This window comes from Physella acuta, unplaced genomic scaffold (assembly GCF_028476545.2).
Source record: "Physella acuta isolate Inbredline_101_S28 unplaced genomic scaffold, ASM2847654v3 ptg001063l, whole genome shotgun sequence".
Classification (NCBI taxonomy): domain Eukaryota; kingdom Metazoa; phylum Mollusca; class Gastropoda; family Physidae; genus Physella; species Physella acuta.
The window spans coordinates 339,813-361,939 of NW_026732580.1; the positions used below are offsets into that span (position 1 = coordinate 339,813).

General features: G+C 39.4%; 1 protein-coding gene across 1 annotated transcript in view; it reads left to right on the top strand.

Moving 5' to 3' along the window:
- Positions 1-22,127, top strand: part of LOC131955354 (phosphatidylinositide phosphatase SAC2) — a 115,789-nt gene that overhangs the window by 3,226 nt on the left and 90,436 nt on the right. Inside the window, exons 2-9 of the mRNA XM_059319471.1 lie at positions 32-112; positions 636-778; positions 871-996; positions 1,139-1,183; positions 1,638-1,817; positions 2,195-2,387; positions 2,745-2,812; positions 3,247-3,358. Of these exons, the coding sequence (XP_059175454.1) occupies positions 32-112; positions 636-778; positions 871-996; positions 1,139-1,183; positions 1,638-1,817; positions 2,195-2,387; positions 2,745-2,812; positions 3,247-3,358 (948 nt within the window). The remainder of the gene's footprint in view (positions 1-31; positions 113-635; positions 779-870; positions 997-1,138; positions 1,184-1,637; positions 1,818-2,194; positions 2,388-2,744; positions 2,813-3,246; positions 3,359-22,127) is intronic.

Here is a 22,127-nt window from a genome sequence, read left to right on the forward strand (position 1 = left end):
TTACATACAATTTTCATTTATTCTTCAACAGGTAGTGACTTTCAAAAGTCTAAAAATCCAATTTGTATTGGAAAAATTTATGGTCTGATTGGTAAAGTTAAATTACACCCAGGTAAGTTATGTTGTTTTTAATGTTATTTTATTATTTTCTGTTCAAGTTATAATTTAGATGTTATATTCATGAATTGGGTGCAAAGCAAATGCCTGGTCTCAAGTTAGGTTCATGGAGTAAAAAAATTAAAGCTAACTGGGCACAGAACTCACCATACTGGAGGCGAGGCATTGGAGGTTTCAGAATTAGATGAACCAGCCAAAAAATTGAAATCAGTAACCTTGAATTCAGGCATTTCTTGTGTTTTATTTTTAGTGTTTATCATACATCAACATGGAAATATGTCACTGAGGCCATCTTTATCCCATTCAAAATGAAATTAGTTTTTTATGCTATTTAATATGACAAGAAAACTAATTTTTATGTATATTTGACTATATTAAATTTTTTATGTTTTATAATAATTGAAATGTAAAAATTGTACATCATTTTAGTAAGCTTTAACCGTTAAAATTTTCCTATAGGCACTAGTTATTAGTAGTACTTTTGTAAAGCTAAGACTTAACTACCCATTTTCTTGCAGATTCAGAATGGCGCCTGCTGGTAATAAAACAACGAAGCTTAGTGTGTAAGTTAGCTGGTCAGTTCAACATTTATAAAATTGACAAGATTGCAGTCCTGCCAATAAACACAGTAGACAGTGCCTTTGACATTCTGGATTTAGAGGTAGCATTTTTAAAAATGTAATATAGATACATTTTCAGTTGCCTATCAAATTCTGTTATGGAGTAATACAACCTTTTTTTCACCTTTGCTAGCCATGTGGAAAAGAGCAACACAGTCACCACAAGACCAGTCAGGCAAATGATGCATCACAACAAATGTCTCTGAGAGGAACATGGAACTCTATCAAAACAGCTGCAGAAAATGTCAAATTAAAAAAGGTTTGGAATTCCATTGTTAGTGACTTATTTTTTTCCAACTTGTTTAGTTTCATGGCCCTGAAAGTAATTGGTCATTTCCTGAAACATTAATTATTTTTTTATTGCCGATCTTGTTTTGCAATCAAACTTCTTATATTTTCAGAAAGAAACAAAAGACAAAGAGAAATTTGAAAAGAGGATTCTTGAGGTACCTGAAAACTTAAGTTTATCTTCATGAATATGTGAAGTTCTCAATTAAAAAAACTAAGTGTTATTACAATGTTTAACTATTGATTTTTGCATTAAAATTATGTTAAATTATCTCAATTGTTATAACTTTTTTATTACAGTATTGCCAGAGATTACATATTCATATATATATATATATATATATATATATATATATATATATATATATATATATATATATATATATATATATATATATATATATATATATATATATATATATATATATATATATATATATATATATATATATATATATATATATATATATAAAACAGCATGGAAATGCTGTTTATACAAATTTAGTTATATAAATGAATGATTGGCTCAGTAACCAAGTACACATATAATATACTATTTTTCTTGCAGTGTTAATTGTGTTTAATGATTCTTGTAATTTTTTTACTTGCCAGGAACTGATGAAAATGTACAATGGATCAGACTTCTTTTACTACAGCGATAACTTTGATGTGACTAACTGCTTACAGCGTCAGTACAAGCCAACATATGACAGGGGTCTGGCACTGTGGAAGAGAGCAGATGAAAGATTCTTCTGGAACAAACACATGCTGCTTGACCTCATGGCAACAAATGTAAATGTTTTCTGCTCACTTCAGCATTGGGACATTAAACTTTAAAGTCGTTATTAACATTAAGAAATGTTTCTAGGAATAAACCTAGGCTATTTATAACCAAGCTTTTGAAATATGATTGTATTCTTTGTTAGATACAAACAAATGGGCTTTAAAAGTAGTGTACAGGGAAATAACTTTTATCTTAAGAGCTTACTTTTTATAAATGTGTTTTTATTGGATTTAAAATAACATCTATCAAGACTCAATATTTAAATTTTTTTTATATGACTGTTGTAAGCTTCAGATTAAAATATATTCATTAAGAATCTCATGTCTTAGAGCTTGAGATAATTAGTAATTGTGCACTAATGAATATGTACAATACCTGAACACAGGATCCCTTGGCTGACCACTGGATGGTGCCTGTTATCCAAGGCTTTGTCCAGATGGAGAAGTGTGTCATGGACTTTGATGAGGACAAGAAACTTGGCTCCGATGTGTCTTCTTCTGTTGACTTCCCCAGCCGCAGACTTGAGCCCCTGGGATACAACATCAGCATCATCTCCAGGAGAAGTCGACACAGGGCTGGTTAGTTGAGAAGACAGTATTTCTTTCCTCTAAAATATCGTTGTGTTAGATAACGAAGAGTTTCTTATATTAGATGTCTACTTTCTCTAAACAGATGCTAACACAACATGTACACATTAGTTAGAATATTTTTCTCTTCTCACATTTGTCTGCCCTCACATTTGTCTGCCCTCACATTTGTCTGCCCTCACATTTGGCTCCCTCACATTTGTCTGCCCTCACATTTGTCTGTCCTCACAGTTGTCTGCCCTCTCATTTGTCTGTCCTCACATTTGTCTGCCTTCACATTTGTCTGCCCTCACATTTGTCTGTCCTCACATTTGTCTGCCCTCAAATGAACTATTTTGTTTGCTATAGGAACCAGGTCCAGAGCAAGAGGCATCAATGCCAGTGGTGCTTGTGCTAATTATGTTGAAACAGAACAGGTAAGTCAAGGAGCTCAGGTATTTTTCTGTCATGCTTTAACAACTCTTATACTTATACTGCCAGATGTGAAATAAAAGCCAACATTTACACCTTAGATGTCTCTGACTAAGTAACTCGATTATACGCATCATGGTGAGGTTATAAAATCTGTCAACAAATAGACAAACATTGACTTATTTTCTGACTACATCTGGTAGATTTGATGTCCAGTATGTAGGTTAGTTTCTAAAATATAATATACCCTTGAGAAAATAATTCAAATTAAATATATATGACAAAGACTAACAGACAAGTATGAAACTAGTTAAATTAAATATGATGAGGAAGACTAACAGACAAGTATAAAATTTTGTTTTAAATAAGTTACAATGTATAAAGTTTACTTCTGACAGTCTCAGCTGTTACGCCACTTATCTTAGATTTTGGTTTTCAGATAATAGAGTTCTCTCCTCACCTGGTATCGTTCGTGCAAGTCCGAGGTTCCATCCCAGTTTTTTGGAGTCAGTCTGGATTCAAATATCGGCCGCCACCAAGACTGGATAAAGGTAGGGCGTGGTTCTAGAAGCTTTCTCCAGCATCTGGCATCTTGCGAGTCTCATGCTTTGCTATTTCATTAATAATGATGCAGTTTCTGTCTCTTTTCTCTAGTAAGTTAAGTTTTCAGACTTTAATCAATACGGGTGAATGCAACAAATTGTAACTTGCCTTAGTTTGATTAAACTTTATATGATATTCTGTCTCAAGAAAATGTTTTTTAAGGGAACAAGATACCCATGTTTTTGATAAAATGTTAATTTTGCTACCCAAAATTTTTATTTCTTAATTCGATACTAATACCTTTTATCTATCTAACCCGAACATTTCGGACTTCTACAGCTTACGGTTATTCGTTTATTGCGATGTGAAACATGGTACCCCCCGGCAAGTTTTCACACTACTACGCGGACAGCGGCTATCTTCGAGCGGGTATTACATCATTTATTGCCCGCGAGGCACCATAAACTTTACAGCAATCTAAGGGCCAAGCACTCGTGTACCCGCTGGTGTAGTGACCTTTTCTTTTGTTCTAAAAATAATTGGGATAGAAGTTGTTTTCTACAAAGTAAAATTTTATACTAAACTCCATATAAGGGCATGCGCGTAAAATTTATGAATGGGAAGAGGTTCATTGATACGCTTGACCAATCATATTATAGTACAGTAAATCAAAATAATTCACGATAGGCTGCAACTAACCACGTGTGCTAGGCAGCCATCTTGTTTCTAGATAAACAAAACAATCGCCTGTCTCGTTTGTTTACCTCATTTGCGTATACTCTTCTATTTGTTGTTTTAAAGTAATACAACAACATTAAGTTTAATAACTGAAACTTTGCCTAGAAATGTACTGTTGATTATCACTGGAACAATATTAAACACTGTTGCGTACGCTTTAAAATTATACTAAGCTGAAACAATGCGTCATGGACATGACTATCAGTTTGAAGAATGTACTGTCCATCCCCTTTACCCCCTTCATTCCCTTTTCTCCATTCAACCAACGGCCGGTTTATAATCTTGTTACGGCTAGCTGTGATAGGCTTGAACGCGTTCATCAGGCTTTACACCGGACTGTATACGACACATGTGTTAATGTGTATGCCCATCTCTCCGTATAGGGTGTGCTAGCAACGAATGTAAATACTAGATAGATCTAGTAGTAGATAGGATAGCTGGGAAGCATTCACTTAAGCCCTGTACTTGACCCTATCTACACAGATGTGTTATTCGCGGTTGAATGAACATTGGTAATCTATGGCTCATCGGTTCCTCACGCACTATCCAGCGGTGGGATGGGGTGGAGGGGCGTGTCTAGCCTCAAGCGTTGTACCCAGTGTTGTGTTGTAGGCTATTATCATAAGGCAATAAACTTGTGTAAGCTACAATTTGAGTAGAGAAAGACATTGTTTTGAAGTGAGAAGACCGGCTAACAAACAAAACTTTATCTGGTTTGATGATAGCTGTTCTGAGAATACCGCTCGATTGATAGGATGTGTAATACTTAATAGTCATACATTCATTACCTGTTGTATACATATTTTCTGCTTACATAGAAAAAATCTATCTAAAGCTTACAACATAAATCAAAGCGTATTCAATTAGACAAATGGTTCTTCCACATATAACAAGACGTTTTTTTCTGTTTTCTATAAGAGAAAACGCACCACGCCTTTTCCCGCTCTTCTTTTCACGTTTTCTCAACTTTGCATTTTTACTCAAAATTCGACATTCAAATCGCTAAGGCTTTGGAACCCTTTGTCATACGAGAATAAAACATTCCACGTGCGTTCAGCATTATACCATCTACAAAACTACGTTTGTACATTAAGTTTACTACAATACTTAAGGAAATATTGATATTTTTGTAACACCACCCCCTAATTTTTGTACATAAATTTACGTAAAAATTTGTATAAAAAATTGAGTACAAGCTATCGCAATGAGTAAACGTAGAAATGTATAGTTTGGTTTGAGAAATCTAAATCTTTCATCCGCTTTTTAAAATCTTTTATGGGAACAAAGCCTTAGCGATTTGAAAAGGTGTTAGTTTTCACACCTTTTCGCTGTTTCCATGGCAACCAGTACTGCTATTGACGGCTATATATTATTTTTGTCTATAGTTTAACAACTATAATTATATGAACTTATTAAACAACCAGAAATGTGTTAAATAAAAAAAAATTTTTTATCCGTGGTGCCTATCCTTAATGTTAGCATTTACTTTAAAAAAGATAATGAACTTAATTCAACTTTACAATTCTAAATATACTAATTTTTCTCAGGCATCTTATAAAAAAATTGCTTTTAGACTGAAATTTAAAAAAAATACTAGAAAGTTATATTTTTAATCTTACATTGTTAATTTACCAAAATGTAACTAGAAATTTAAAAGATTATTTAAAGAAAGATTATTTCAATTTTTTGGTTTGTTTTTAAGTGTATTTTTATTTTTTGTTTTACTTATTTTTGTGAGATTTTAATCTAAATTATTACCATTACTGTCTATTTGTATTTGTCCTTTTATAATCTGTGTTCAACATCTTCTACCTAATACTAAAACATGTGATAATTTAAAAGCATAATTTTATACTATACATATATATATTCCGATACAGCCAATTATAATTTAATTTCAAGAAAATGTGTAGAGAGTGTGGAGGCGTATGTTGTTAGAAAAGTTTTGGCTTCACAAGGGGCATTAACTGCATTTTGGTTTTAGTATTTAAATAGATGGTTACCTCCCCTGAAAATATAATGCGAAAAATTCTAATATTAGGCCTATATCCTCGTATTTAATTAAAAAAAAAACTGAATCAGATTTTTCATTTATGACGTCACGCTTTTATTGACGATTTTTACCTCCCCCTCCCCTCCGTCACACGTCGTCACGAAAAGCCAGACCCCCCCCTAAAATGATGTTACACCACAGCCTACAACCCCCCCCCCCCCCCCCCCCCCAAAAAAAAAAAACAAAAAAATTGCGGTTGAATTTTTTTTAAAACATCGATATTTTTCTAAAATCTTGTCTGAAGTCTGTCAAAATAGAGTATTTTAATCAATTCCTATTACAATTTATTAAAACAGTTTTCTAAAACGCGAAATAACGTCTTAATTCGTTTTCTAACATTGCTTTTTACTTTCTCGTATATACGAAGTATAGAGAAAGTCTTGTAATCGTGCAAAAAAAAAAATCGAGATTTTTACAAATCTCGACGTTTTACACCCCACTGATACGGAAAAACATAATTTTGCAATCTTGTCCGTATGTCTGTGCGTGTGTGTGTGTGTGTAAACACGATAACTTGAGTACCGTTACAGCTAGGTTGATGAAATTTCATATATAAGTATTTTATCAAAATCGTAGATCCGTATCAACTTTTGAGCGATTTCCGATAACCGGAAGTGGTACCTTTTCTACTTTGAATTTTTCAAAAGCCTATAACTTGAGTATTATTTCAGATAGATAAATGAAATTTCACATTTAAGTAAAAGATCTAATTCTCTACCTTCTATCAAATTTTGAGTAATTTCCGTTGACCGGAAGTAGTAATTTACGCCATTTCCGATTTCTCAAAAAAAAGCATGTAAATGTATAAAGTACTAATAATATTCCGCACTATTATGCACATTTTATTTTGGCGTTCGCTTGGTGCGCAATTCTTTTTTCTACGAGATTCTATTCTATTTTTAAAAGTTTAAATAATTAAAAATCATGTCTATATTCCGAGTTATATTAGAATATTCGAGAAAGTTTAGGGGAGATCACTCCCGGTTTATTTATAATGCAAAAGTGTGACGTTGCACCATCTGAACCCCCCCCCCCCCCCCCCCTCATCACACACTGTCACAAAATTACGGACCTACCCTCCCCCTACGAGTGTGATGTCATTTATGGACGACCCCCAAAGCATTTCAACTTAGTTAAAAATAACATAATGTAAAAACGTATAAAAAATGAATATACCACTACTGGATTTTTAATAATACTTCAAGATGAAGTAAACGCTTTGTTGTGTTGCGACAGAGAGGGATGAGGTAGAGAGTTCTAAAAGATTGTTCTACAAATACTAGTAGCTTAGATCTGACATTGTCTGAAGGGAGATTACTGTTCTTTTTTTTACACTAGACAAGTTGTTGTTTGGCGGGGGGGGGGGGGGGGGAAATCCCGGGGAAGCTCGGACTACTGTTGTTTTTGGGGGTGGGGGGGGGGGGTGGGGGTGGGCACAGACATGTACAATCTAAGAACATAAAAACATAGCACTAAATAAGTAAATACTTGTAACATAAAAATTACAAGAAACATTTCTCCAGGGACTTACTTTGTGTGCCGGAAATCGTTTTTCCTACTTTGTTTCTAGATTTTTCTGCTCAAGCATCTCGTTGCTTTGACGTTAGACCCATAAATATAAACAATTGGTTAAAAATATACGTTGTATGGGAGGGGACGGAGGGGCAGTGACAAAACGTTTGAAAGCTGCTACATTAGAATGAGCGAAACAGTTATTAAAATGTCCTGCATTGATTAGAGCAAAGCCCATTACTGAATAGACATTAGCCCATTCGTTGAGTGAACTCAGATCTAAGCTACTATATTTCAAATATCACTTGATAGACTTTAGCTCATTCGTTGAGTGAACTAATATCAAAGGTGCTAAATTTCAAATACCTCCTTCAAATCCAGGGGATAGCGCCGCATTGGAGAGGTCATTTTAAGGAAATTACCAAAAGGACGTGGGATTAAGTCGAGTGAAACGGTCGTTGTGTCGGCTGGGTTTGGGATTTCAAGGGTGTACCCCTAAGATTGTTTGGTGTGGGCTAATTGGGGGGGGGGGGCTGTTGTAAACTTTATTTTTGGCTGGGCTTGGGAGATTAAGGGGTACTCGGTAGATTGTTTGGTGTGTGTGTGGAGGGGGGTGGGGGTGTAAACGTTAGTTGTGTCGGTTGGCGTAGAGAGCTCCAGGGGTGTACCACGTAGATTGTCAGGTGTAGGCTAATGGGGGTGGGGTGGTGGTGTTGTAAACGTTAGTTGTGTTGGCTTGGTTTGTGAGATATAGGCGTGTACCACGTAGATTGGTGGGGGAGGGGGGCTGTTGTTAATATTAGTTGTATTGGCTGGGTTAGTGAGTTTCAGGGGGGTACCTGTAGGTTGTTGGGGGTGGGGGACTGTTGTAAACTTTAGTTGTGTTGGTTGGCGTTGGGAGATATGGGAGATATGTACTTGCTGAAAAGGGTGAAACGTTCCGGAGTGCGGGTTGTATGGCAATGGTAAAATGCGAATAAAAGAACGATGATATTTGTACTTGGTGGCACTGACCTGGTACTTGGTGGCACTGACCATCTAAGTGATGTTTGTACTTGGTGACACTGACCATCTAAGTGATGTTTGTACTTGGTCTAGCTGACCATCTAAGTGATGTTTGTACTTGGTGACACTGACCATCTAAGTGATGTTTGTACTTGGTCTAGCTGACCATCTAAGTGATGTTTGTACTTGGTGGCACTGACCATCTAAGTGATGTTTGTACTTGGTGGCACTGACCATCTAAGTGATGTTTGTACTTGGTGACACTGACCATCTAAGTGATGTTTGTACTTGGTGACACTGACCATCTAAGTGATGTTTGTACTTGGTGACACTGACCATCTAAGTGATGTTAGTACTTGGTGGCACTGACCATCTAAGTGATGTTAGTACTTGGTGGCACTGACCATCTAAGTGATGTTTGTACTTGGTGACACTGACCATCTAAGTGATGTTTGTACTTGGTCTAGCTGACCATCTAAGTGATGTTTGTACTTGGTGGCACTGACCATCTAAGTGATGTTTGTACTTGGTCTAGCTGACCATCTAAGTGATGTTTGTACTTGGTCTAGCTGACCATCTAAGTGATGTTTGTACTTGGTGGCACTGACCATCTAAGTGATGTTTGTACTTGGTCTAGCTGACCATCTAAGTGATGTTTGTACTTGGTCTAGCTGACCATCTAAGTGATGTTTGTACTTGGTGACACTAAATCAAAGCCCTACTTGCCCACATTAATCAAGCGAGCGACTAAAATAGAAAGGTCGAGCACGATTAAAATAGAGACTGTATTTCACCACTCGCCAGCCCGCCTGGCACTATCAAACAAAAAATCTGGCTACAGAACACGCCCACAGTCTGGCCAGATTTCCTATTCTATTCAAGGTCCGACTAAATAACGCGCCGACTGATTGCAGCCCAATAATGGTCACACTAAGTGTCGGGAGCAGCATGTTCGATCGGTTTGAATTTGATTGTAGACGGCCTTTCTTTGATATGGCTGAGACATTTGACGGCGTTCCGTCGTGTCGAGTAACTACGTCTGATCTTCAGACAGTCCACACGTCAATGGAAGCCTGGGCAGCGCGCCGTGTGACCTGGACAAAAATCTATTCCTGCAAGCTTGCAATCTATGAACTGAGTATACAACAAAAAACATGATTGAAAATGCCGTAGTTAACGGTTTAAAAATATTAAAATGTATTTTTCTTTGACATATTTAACAATTTCGTATTCTTAAAATACTAATTTATATAATATTTAGATCTTTTAGACATTATTTTTGTTCGGATATGTATAGCTGTTTTGTCGAAAATAGTAACATATTATTTTTCCTTGTGTGAAAACAGGTTGTGGGAATAAAGTAAAAAAGCTTTAAGAAAGCGTTTACCACTCGCCTGGTCCTCTCCTGGATGAGTCGCCCCTGGGCAGAATCGCTCGATATTAAGACACTATTTGAATTGCTGGAGAGGGGAGATAATCCCGTCTGCTTTAGCGGGCCCGAACTGTTTGTTGGGTAGACGCTGATTCGATTAGCCCGTGATTGCGTCCCTTTCTGATTTAATCGAGGTTATTTTGATTTCTCGCATCTGACACGATTGGCTAGTAATTAATGAAACTCCTCGTTATAGAGTAAGATATGATTGGGGAGGTGCATGCCATATAACACGTTTTATAGAGGAGGATATGATTGGGGAGGTGCATGCCATATAACACGTTGTATATTTGGGGATATGATTGGGGAGGTGCATGCCATATAACACGTTGTATATTTGGGGATATGATTGGGGAGGTGCATGCCATATAACACGTTGTATAGAGGATATGATTGGGGAGGTGCGTGCCATATAACACGTTGTATATTTGGGGATATGATTGGGGAGGTGCATGCCATATAACACGTTGTATATTTGGGGATATGATTGGGGAGGTGCATGCCATATAACACGTTGTATAGAGGATATGATTGGGGAGGTGCATGCCATATAACACGTTGTATATTTGGGGATATGATTGGGGAGGTGCGTGCCATATAACACGTTGTATAGAGGATATGATTGGGGAGGTGCATGCCATATAACACGTTGTATAGAGGAGGATATGATTGGGGAGGTGCAGGCCATATAACACGTTGTATAGAGGAGGATATGATTGGGGAGGTGCATGCCATATAACACTTTTTATATTGTGGTATATTATTGGGGAGGTGCGTGCCATATAACACGTTGTATAGAGGAAGATATGATTGGGGAGGTGCATGCCATATAACACGTTGTATATTTGGGGATATGACTGGGGAGGTGCATGCCATATAACACGTTGTATAGAGGAGGATATGATTGGGGAGGTGCATGCCATATAACACGTTGTATAGAGGAGAATCGACGAGGGGATCCCAGCGAAACTAATTGCTATAGACTATAGAGGGAGGGAGTGTTGGAGGAGTGCACCACACAGTTGTACTGTCTCGGGTTACAACAATGGATGTGTGGTCAGAATGGTACTATGAGCTGCAAGGGTGTTTAGTAAATTGGTCGTTAGATATACAGGCAGATTGGTGAATCGGTCATTATATGAACAGGCAGAATAGTGAATGGCTATTGAATATACAGCCAGAATAGTGAACTGATCATGGAACATCTGAGAAGGAAAGATACCCGGGCACAATAGAACAATCGAACTTTGAAAAGTAAACAGCGAGTGGGCCACTGAATAAATAGGCTAAAATGATAATTGAAATTTAGGTCAATTGATCATTGAATATCTGTCGCTTCACTATTGTAACGTGTCACGTCATTAATGTAGCGTGTCGCGTCATTAATGTGACGTATCGTGTCATTAATGTGACGTGTGGCGTCTTTATTGTCACATGTCGCGTCTTTATTGTTACATGTCGCGTCATTAATGTCACATGTGGACTCCAGCAGTGCATTAACGTAATGCCAACATCAGAGAACAACAAAAAATATACCCCCACTGATTTCCCCGTCCTCCTCTCCTCATAGCAACCATTTTTTGGCCAAAATTTCAATCTGATCATTGGAAGCAGGCGGGGCATCAGGCGCGAGCTCACTGGAGTACACGTGATGGGGGGGGGGGGGGGCGTGTTTAATTAAACACGTGCAAGAAGTCACGTGACATTGACAGCTGCATCAACACGTCACGGACCTCAACAGGTTCGTTCTAGAGGTCGATGTCTCGCTGATGTTTGCAGTTATTGAAGTCGAAACTGGCCAGTAGAAGTCTCCCTCCCCCAGTCTAGCTAAGTCAAGGTTCCTTGGTGTGCTGGTCTAGGTAGGGTATGTAGGGTGGGGGCAGAAGCTCGATGTCCTCAGATAGTTCCATGTGACTGGTGTGTGTACAAGGTGGAATATCATAGACGTAAACAGTTCGGGTCAAAAACAGCGCTTTGCTCCTTTAAAATTGTCAAATATTTCCTAGTTTTTTTAGACCTTTTTCTCCGGGGATTGGAGGTGGCACTTGAAACTTTCGGGGTGATGGGTACAATTGAAATTATATTGGTGGGGGGGGGGGGGCGAACACTAGTAAAAGTATATATTTTCTATATAAATTTATAAATTTTGCTTTTTTTCGTCCGGTGAGGGGGAGGGTCGGGGGGCATACTCCGAGGGAAAGGGGCACTACCCAGATAGATGCCTGAAAGAAACTCTGCTCACCATCCTAGTGAATAAAAATGGTAGCTACAGTGAGGTAGTATCCTAACAAATTAAAGACAAATACAGGTACAATGGACCTTTCGACCCTAAAGTTTTCGTCGACACGGCCATTTTATTTGTTCTTAATTCGTGAGGTTACTACCCGTTATATTAACACTAGCTGCATCCCGTGCTCCGCCACGGTAAATCTTTTTTAAATGCGAACAGAAATGGGAACAGAACAAAACTAAACACAACACAAACGAACGCAAAAAAAAACAAAAAAAAGGAAAAACAAACTCAAAACTCATAACATAAACACAATTTAAATGCAATCATAAAGGCATATTGCTCACAGTCTAGCCCTTAGCGCCAAATCGCGCCCTTTCCGGTGATTTGCACCCCCTCAAACTTTCGATTTGCACCCCTCCCACCCCCCCCCCCCCGCCCTAAAACTTTAAATTTCCACCACCCCCCCCCCTCGCAAATTTTTTCCAACCCACTTTGGCGCCCCCTAAGGTCGGCACCCGGGGACATATGCCCCCCCCCCCCCCCCCCCCGCTACGCCTCTCCTATAAAACCCGAAAGATAGAATAATAATTAGAAAACCGTATAAATAATATGCAGTATCTATAATATAAGCGGGCTGAGCGTGTCCTTCCTTCCTTCCTTCCGTCCGTCATCGCTATAGATTTTGGGACTATAAAAGTAAACTGCGCACCACGCTGTGCTTTTCAGTGCACCGCAGTGTCTTATTATATGTATTAGAGTAGGGTTTGTTTATATAGCGGCAAAGAGCTATTTTATAATTTCCACTGTTTGTACAATTTTGCATAACGTAAAGAGAATATTAAATACACGCACACTGCTAAAACATATTAAAAAGATCAATGTCAAATATCATTTTAGTTTATATTCCTAGAAAAAATGGATACATTTCCACAAAAGTAGGTCGAAAAAACTAATTAATTCAACTTTTTTTTTGTGGTAATTTTTTCAAGGGAGGTAATTTGAAAATATATTTAACTCAATAATTTAAGTTAATCTTTTTTTTTATTACTAGCGCATTGATTAGTCTATGTTAAGTTTCATAATTAAAAGAGAAAAATGTTAAGATTATTTATATTATTTTCTAATTAGTCTATGATTTCTCAAAATCACTATTTTTTGTTTTTGTTTTTTGGTGTTAACAGATGGTGAAATTTTATAATTATAGTATAGAGAATGCTGGAAAGACTCTCTCTAGGCGCGGACGTCTGGGAAAAGCGTGTTTTTCGGTGGTAATTCTAATTACATTGCCAATGTGTTTTCTTAGAACCATAAAAGTAAACACCACTTGCCGTACATTCATTTGCATCGCATTGTTTTATTGTAAGTTATGGAGTAGGATCTATTTATGTGACTTAAATTTTTAATGTTGGAAAGGCTCTCTTTGGGCGCGGACGCCTAAAAAAGCGTGTTGTTTGGTGGTGATTCTAATGTTGTGGTTGTGTTGTTTTTTTTTGTTGGTTGTGTTGTGGTTGTGTTGTGGTTGTTTTTTGGTTGTGGTTGTGTTGTAGTTTTGTTGTAGTTTTGTTGTGGTTGTGTTGTGGTTGTGGTTGTGTTGTGGTTGAGTTGTGGTTGAGTTGTGGTTGTGTTGTGGTTGTGTTGTGGTTGTGTTGTGGTTGTGTTGTGGTTGTGTTGTGGTTGTGTTGTGGTTGTGTTGTGGTTGTGGTTGTGTTGTGTTTGTGGTTGTGTTTTTTGTGTTTGTGTTGTTTTTGTTTGTTTGGTTCTGTTCCAAAGTTGGTACATTTAAAAAAGATTTACCGTGGCGGAGCACGGGATGCAGCTAGTTTAAAATATCCGTGTTTTACCTACAATATTTCACTTTATCCTTTCACGCATTTTTTTCCAGTACTTTAAATTTTAAAAATTTACAAAAGAGTTTCATAACTAAAACCATTGCGCACCTAATGAACGTGATGACGCGTCTATAATAGTGCTGAATAGTTGATTAAAAACTATAAGTAATAAACAGTAGGGCCTACATTCAGTGAATAAAATAAATAAAAGATTGCCTTTTATCAATCCATGCTAATTATAATTTTCTAACAATAATTTCCTCTTACACATCCGAATAATTTGCATTCACATTTTGCTAATTATATTATTGCAACACTAATTCCTTCTATGACGAACGTATATTTGCATTTTTTATTAGCGTGAGTTTAATGTATTTTTAAATTACCTCCTTTGTCAAAATTTGAAAAGAGTTAAATTAATTTGATTTTTCTACCCTACTGTTATTATGTTATTAAAATGTATCCACTTTTTCTGGGAACCTAAACGAAAATGATATTTGACATTAATCTTTTTAATACGTTTTAGCAGTTTGCGTGTATTTAATATTTTCTTGACGTTATGCGAAAGAGTAAAAACCGTGGCAATTATAAAATAGCTCTATGCCGCTATATAAACAAACCCTACTCTTATTTATAATAAGACACTGCGGTGCACTGAAAAGCACAGCATGGTGCGAATGTTTACTTTTATAGTCCCAAAATCTATAGCGATGACGGACGGAAGGAAGGACAGACACAGCCCGCTTATATTATAGATCCTAATCCTAATGAACAAACAATAACTACCCGTTATATTAACATCCTAATGAACAAACAATAACTACCCGTTATATTAACATCCTAATGAACAAACAATAACTACCCTTTATGTTACCATCCTAGTCAATAAACAATAACTACCCGTTTTATTACCATCCTAATGAAGTAATTAATTATTTTTTTGGAGAAAAATAAAATATAATTGTTAGTTCGTGTTATAACAGATATTTATGCCGAGGGTTCGATTTTGTGAAGGAGTAGGGTTAATAGGTTCATGTTGATATCATTAGTGATCCTTCGTCAGACTCGGCTCGCTAAACCAATCTCATCGCTCTCTGGGAGAAAAACGGTTTGTCGTGTATGTGTATAATATCCAGATATTTGCTTGCCTTGAATATTTGTTCTGATATTTTACTCCTTATTACTCCTGTATTACGTAATATCCAAGCCCGTGGCACGTGTCAGCCCCTACACGGGCAGTAAATGGCACGACGTTCTGCCCCGGGGGTAGAAAGAATGTCACGCCCTGAATGTTAACTATATTTCTCTAAGGGAATGAGAGACTTAATGGCATGGCACTCTGGGCAACCTGCGACACGAAAGACTTTTATCGCATTTTAACTTGCAATCATTGTCGCCGTCGGTAGCCTACACTAGTGGCAGGCCATTTCTTCCAAGTTAGCTCGAGAAAACATTTGCTCTTGCAGTCTAATGGCTGAGGGCGGTCCGCGCATGCGTATATGGACTGTGCCTCCATGACACTCAGATTTGTTTAGGCCGGATTTCTGTTCAGTCAATTTGCATCATGGGAATGTTAGAGTGAAGTGTATTTAATATTCAATATAAAGAATGGTTTGAGCAATTTATCTTGATAAAATTATTTACTTAATAATCTTTGCACGCGTCATGTTTTAGTAAATCAAATAAAAATGTCTGCATTAGTTTAAAATGGCGTAACTTCAGCTAAAGTAGTTGACTGTACGAAGCTTGACAGTACTGGCATATGTTGAAGCTGCAACACTTCAGTTATGCTACACATATGACATTCTCCTGACGCCGCGTCAACTTTGTCTCCATTCTACTGACGCCGCATCAACTTTGTCTCTATTCTGCTGACGCCGCGTCAACTTTGTCTCTAATCTACTGACGACGCGCCAACTTTGCTTCCATTCTACTGACGCCGCATCAACTTTGCTTCCATTCTACTGACGCCGCGTCAACTTTGTCTCTATTCTGCTGACGCCGCGTCAACTTTGTCTCTATTCTACTGACGCCGCATCAACTTTGTCTCCATTTTCCTGACGCCGCGTCAACTAAGTCTCCATTTTCCTGACGCCGCGTCAGCTTTGTTTCCATTCTCCCGACATTAGCACATAGACGAACCTGGTCGAAATCAATTGACGAAAATAGAACGTTCGTCAGTTCATACAGGTCGCTTAAAGGCTCTCGTCCAGGGCTGTTCGCTGGTCATCAGATCAATGGCCGGCACAAAACGATGGCCGTGTTTTATGTGGGGGGCTACAGCCATCAATAGCCTTAGTCGGGTGTTTAACCCTAAAGGATGGGAGCCTCGCACTTGGGATATGTACGTACAGGGGTGGTTAGAATATCTACCTACATGGGTGGTTAGAATATCTACAGGGGTGGTTAGAATATCTACGTGCAGGGGTGGTTAGAATATCTACAGGGGTGGTTAGAATATCTACGTGCAGGGGTGGTTAGAATATCTACAGGGGTGGTTAGAATATCTACTTCCAGGGGTGGTTAGAATATCTACCTACAGGGGTGGATAGAATATCTACCTACAGGGGTGGTTAGAATATCTACAGGGGTGGTTAGAATATCTACGTGCAGGGGTGGTTAGAATATCTACAGGGGTGGTTAGAATATCTACGTGCAGGGGTGGTTAGAATATCTACAGGGGTGGTTAGAATATCTACCTACAGGGGTGGTTAGAATATCTACAGGGGTGGTTAGAATATCTACAGGGGTGGTTAGAATATCTACAGGGGTGGTTAGAATATCTACCTACAGGGGTGGTTAGAATATCTACAGGGGTGGTTAGAATATCTACGTACAAGGGTGGTTAGAATATCTACCTACAGGGGTGGTTAGAATATCTACGTACAGGGGTGGTTAGAATATCTACAGGGGTGGTTAGAATATCTACGTACAGGAATGGTTAGAATATCTACGTACAGGGGTGGTTAGAATATCTACAGGGGTGGTTAGAATATCTACAGGGGTGGTTAGAATATCTACCTACAGGGTTGGTTAGAATATCTACCTACAGGGGTGGTTAGAATATCTACCTACAAGGGTGGTTAGAATATCTACGTGCAGGGGTGGTTAAAATATCTACCTACAGGGGTGGTTAGAATATCTACGTACAGGGGTGGTTAGAATATCTACCTACAGGGGTGGTTAGAATATCTACTTACAGGGGTGGTTAGAATATCTACGTGCAGGGGTGGTTAGAATATCTACCTACAGGGGTGGTTAGAATATCTACCTACTGGGGTGGTTAGAATATCTACCTACAGGGGTGGTTAGAATATCTACAGGGGTGGTTAGAATATCTACCTACAGGAATGGTTAGAATATCTACAGGGGTGGTTAGAATATCTACCTACAGGGTTGGTTAGAATATCTACCTACAGGGGTGGTTAGAATATCTACCTACAGGGGTGGTTAGAATATCTACGTGCAGGGGTGGTTAGAATATCTACCTACAGGGGTGGTTAGAATATCTACGTACAGGGGTGGTTAGAATATCTACCTACAGGGGTGGTTAGAATATCTACTTACAGGGGTGGTTAGAATATCTACGTGCAGGGGTGGTTAGAATATCTACCTACAGGGGTGGTTAGAATATCTACCTACAGGGGTGGTTAGAATATCTACCTACAGGGGTGGTTAGAATATCTACCTACAGGGGTGGTTAGAATGTCTACAGGGGTGGTTAGAATATCTACCTACAGGAATGGTTAGAATATCTACCTACAGGGGTGGTTAGAATATCTACGTATAGGAGTGGTTAGATAGCCGTGTTGCACTGTGAGCCACCATTGAACATGCTGGTAATGAAGTAATGAAGCAGTAATAATGATTTGTTTACGTTTTGTTTGACTGGGTGCCCAACCTCCCCTGGTAATCGTATTGATGTGACGTTGTTAAATTCCTCCCCCGGCGTGGCCGGTAAAGGAAAAAATTATCTGCCCTCTTGTTGTAAGCCCTGTCAGCCAAGCCCACTTAGACAATGGCTGGAGCACAAGTACAAAGGGAGACGAGAATAGTCTTTTGCTCTTTTCACGGTTAGCTCCCACTGTTGACAAGAGTTACGTCATCCTGTCCCGATACTTGTCTTCACCGCTTACTTCCCCTGCGCAATTTGTTTTTCTTCCTTTTTTTCAGGTGACTTTTTGTGTTAACTTTTTATCACTTTCCACCTACATCTTGGTGTGTCGTGGTGTGTCTTTTTTAGCTTTCTCATGACATTGGCACTGGACACACGAACACATCTAATACACATCAATACACGCCCCACCCCCTTCTACACACCATACACACTTTTTTTTTATTTCACTAGTTTCCGTTTAGGTCTGTGACTTTGATTAACATATTTACAACAATGGGTTGAGCGACGTTAATCTATTAGGACATTTTAGCTCAAGATCAGTTTAATTGATCTAAAACTCATATTGTTTCAGCATAAGGTCACATTAAGTTGAAGGTCACATTAGTTGAATCTCACCATGATACAGTCATCATTTTCTTTTAATGTAAACAAATAAACCGGTAGTGATCTCCCCTAAACTTTCTCGAATATTCTTATATAAAACAACAGGGGATGGTAACTGGGGATATAGTTATGATTTTTAATCCATTTTAAATACTGAAACTTTTAAAAATAGAATAGAATCTCAGTAAAAAACAATTGCGCACCAAGCGAACGCCTAATAAAGGTGTGTATAATAGTGCGCAATAGTATTAGTACTTAATAAATTTACATTAGTTTTTTGAGAAATCGGAAGTAGCGTAAATTACTACTTCCGGTCAACGGAAATTACTCAAAATTTAACAGAAGGTAGAGAATTAGATCTTTTACTTACATGTGAAATTTCATTTATCTATCTGAAATAGTACTCAAGTTATAGGCTTTTGAAAAATTCAAAGTAGAAAAAGTACCACTTCCGGTTGTCGGAAATCGCTCAAAAGTTGATACGGATCTACGATTTTGATATAATACTTATATATGAAATTTGATCAACCTAGCTGTAACGGTACTCAAGTTATCGTGTTTACACACGGACACACACACAGACACACACACACACAGACATACGGACAAGATTGCAAAATTATGTTTTTCCGTATCAGTGAGGTGTAAAACGTCGAGATTTGTAAAAATCTCGATTTTTTTTTTTTGCACGATTACAATACTTTCTCTATACTACGTATATACGAGAAAGTAAAAATGCTAAAAAATTCCACATTTTATCTTCCACAAAAATGTATTCCCAAAAACAAGTATATACTGTCATAGAAAAATGACGCATTGCTGTGGTCAATGACACATGCATCCATTTAGCAACATCAGCACCATTCTCTCATACGATAATGTCGGCTGCAGAAATCTTACAAGATTGTGCTGGCTGGAAAAAGTAGAATTTTGTTAATACTTCCTGTCACAGTGAGGACTTATAGATACAAATGTGACTGTGGGTTCGTTTGCTAGTAAAACACAGAACTGAGGCGTTACATAAATTGTCATAAATAGTTGCAGTATAATTTCATATCCTTCGTAGCACATAATAATGGCTGCCGTATTAGGTTGAATAAGACACAGGAGTTAAATACTAGAGTTCAACACTGGAGTTTAACGCTGGAGCCTACCGTCTTGCATCACGCAGGTATCCGACATAGTAACGTTTGTCACAGGGTGCCACACTAAACTCCCAAATCTTACACCTTATGCACCCTGCACTTTCTTATTTAATTCAGTGCTGAACGCAGTCATGTTGGGTAGTCGCTCACCATTCACTCCGTTGGCCAGATATTCTTCAAACACACAACATTGTCGCCAAACGTAGACTAACAAAAAAGTGCTGTTACATTTTCTGTCATAAGTTATGAATGAAAGCATGAACATTTGTATTTCATTTTTTTTAAAAGTTATTTTTTTTTGTAGGTTTAAAAAAAAATATTTTGATTAGCAACTAAAGTTATGGCGGACATAACAAATACAAGTTACTTGAAGTAATGGATTGACATAATAAATACAATTTGCTGAAGTAAAGACGATCATACACGAAATATAAGTTACTGAAGTAATGGCGGACATAACAACCACAACAAGCTGAAATAAGGCCTGATATAATGCAGACAACTGACAGACTTAGCACGTGATTTAGACGGCAGAATATCCCTGGCCTATCTGAACAGACAGCTTGGCTGATAGATTGGGATAGATTTCAATAAATAAATACATAAACTACCTTGGCGTGCTCACGAACTGGGTGGGCGGTCTAAAGAGGGTGTGGGTGGCTACAGGGAGGGTGTATTCAGCTGGGCAGTGGGCTACAGGGAGGGTGTATTCAGTTGGGCAGTGGGCTACAGGGAGGGTGTATTCAGCTGGGCAGTGGGCTACAGGGAGGGTGTATTCAGCTGGGCAGTGGGCTACAGGGAGGGTGTATTTAGTTGGGCGGTGGGCTACAGGGAGGGTGTATTCAGTTGGGCTACAGGGAGGGTGTGTTCAGTTGGGCAGTGGGCTACAGGGAGGGTGTATTCAGCTGGGCAGTGGGCTACAGGGAGGGTGTATTCAGCTGGGCAGTGGGCTACAGGGAGGGTGTATTCAGCTGGGCAGTGGGCTACAGGGAGGGTGTATTTAGTTGGGCGGTGGGCTACAGGGAGGGTGTATTCAGTTGGGCTACAGGGAGGGTGTGTTCAGTTGGGCAGTGGGCTACAGGGAGGGTGTATTCAGCTGGGCAGTGGGCTACAGGGAGGGTGTATTCAGCTGGGCAGTGGGCTACAGGGAGGGTGTATTTAGTTGGGCGGTGGGCTACAGGGAGGGTGTATTCAGTTGGGCTACAGGGAGGGTGTGTTCAGTTGGGCAGTGGGCTACAGGGAGGGTGTATTCAGTTGGGCTACAGGGAGGGTGTATTCAGTTGGGCACTGGGCTACAGGGAGGGTGTATTCAGCTGGTCAGTGGGCTACAGGGAGGGTGTATTCAGCTGGGCAGTGGGCTACAGGGAGGGTGTATTCAGCTGGTCAGTGGGCTACAGGGAGGGTGTATTTTGCTGGGCTACAGGGAGGGTGTATTCAGCTGGGCAGTGGGCGACAGGGAGGGTGTATTCAGTTAGGATGTGGGCTACAGGGAGGGTGTATTTTGCTGGGCTACAGGGAGGGTGTATTCAGCTGGGCAGTGGGCGACAGGGAGGGTGTATTCAGCTGGGCAGTGGGCTACAGGGAGGGTGTATTCAGCTGGGCAGTGGGCTACAGGGAGGGTGTATTCAGCTGGGCAGTGGGCTACAGGGAGGGTGTATTCAGTTAGGATGTGGGCTACAGGGAGGCTGTATTCAGTTAGGATGTGGGCTACAGGGAGGGTGTATTCAGCTGGGCAGTGGGCTACAGGGAGGGTGTATTCAGCTGGGCAGTGGGCTACAGGGAGGGTGTATTCAGCTGGGCAGTGGGCTACAGGGAGGGTGTATTCAGCTGGGCAGTGGGCGACAGGGAGGGTGTATTCAGTTAGGATGTGGGCTACAGGGAGGGTGTATTCAGCTGGGCAGTGGGCTACAGGGAGGGTGTATTAAGCTGGGATGTGGGCTACAGGGAGGCTGTATTCAGTTAGGATGTGGGCTACAGGGAGGGTGTATTCAGCTGGGCAGTGGGCGACAGGGAGGGTGTATTCAGCTGGGCAGTGGGCTACAGGGAGGGTGTATTCAGCTGGGCAGTGGGCGACAGGGAGGGTGTATTCAGTTAGGATGTGGGCTACAGGGAGGGTGTATTCAGCTGGGCAGTGGGCTACAGGGAGGGTGTATTAAGCTGGGATGTGGGCTACAGGGAGGGTGTATTAAGCTGGGATGTGGGCTACAGGGAGGGTGTATTCAGCTGGGCAGTGGGCTACAGGGAGTGTGTATTCAGCTGGGATGTGGGCTACAGGGAGGGTGTATTCAGCTGGGCAGTGGGCTACAGGGAGGGTGTATTCAGTTGGGCG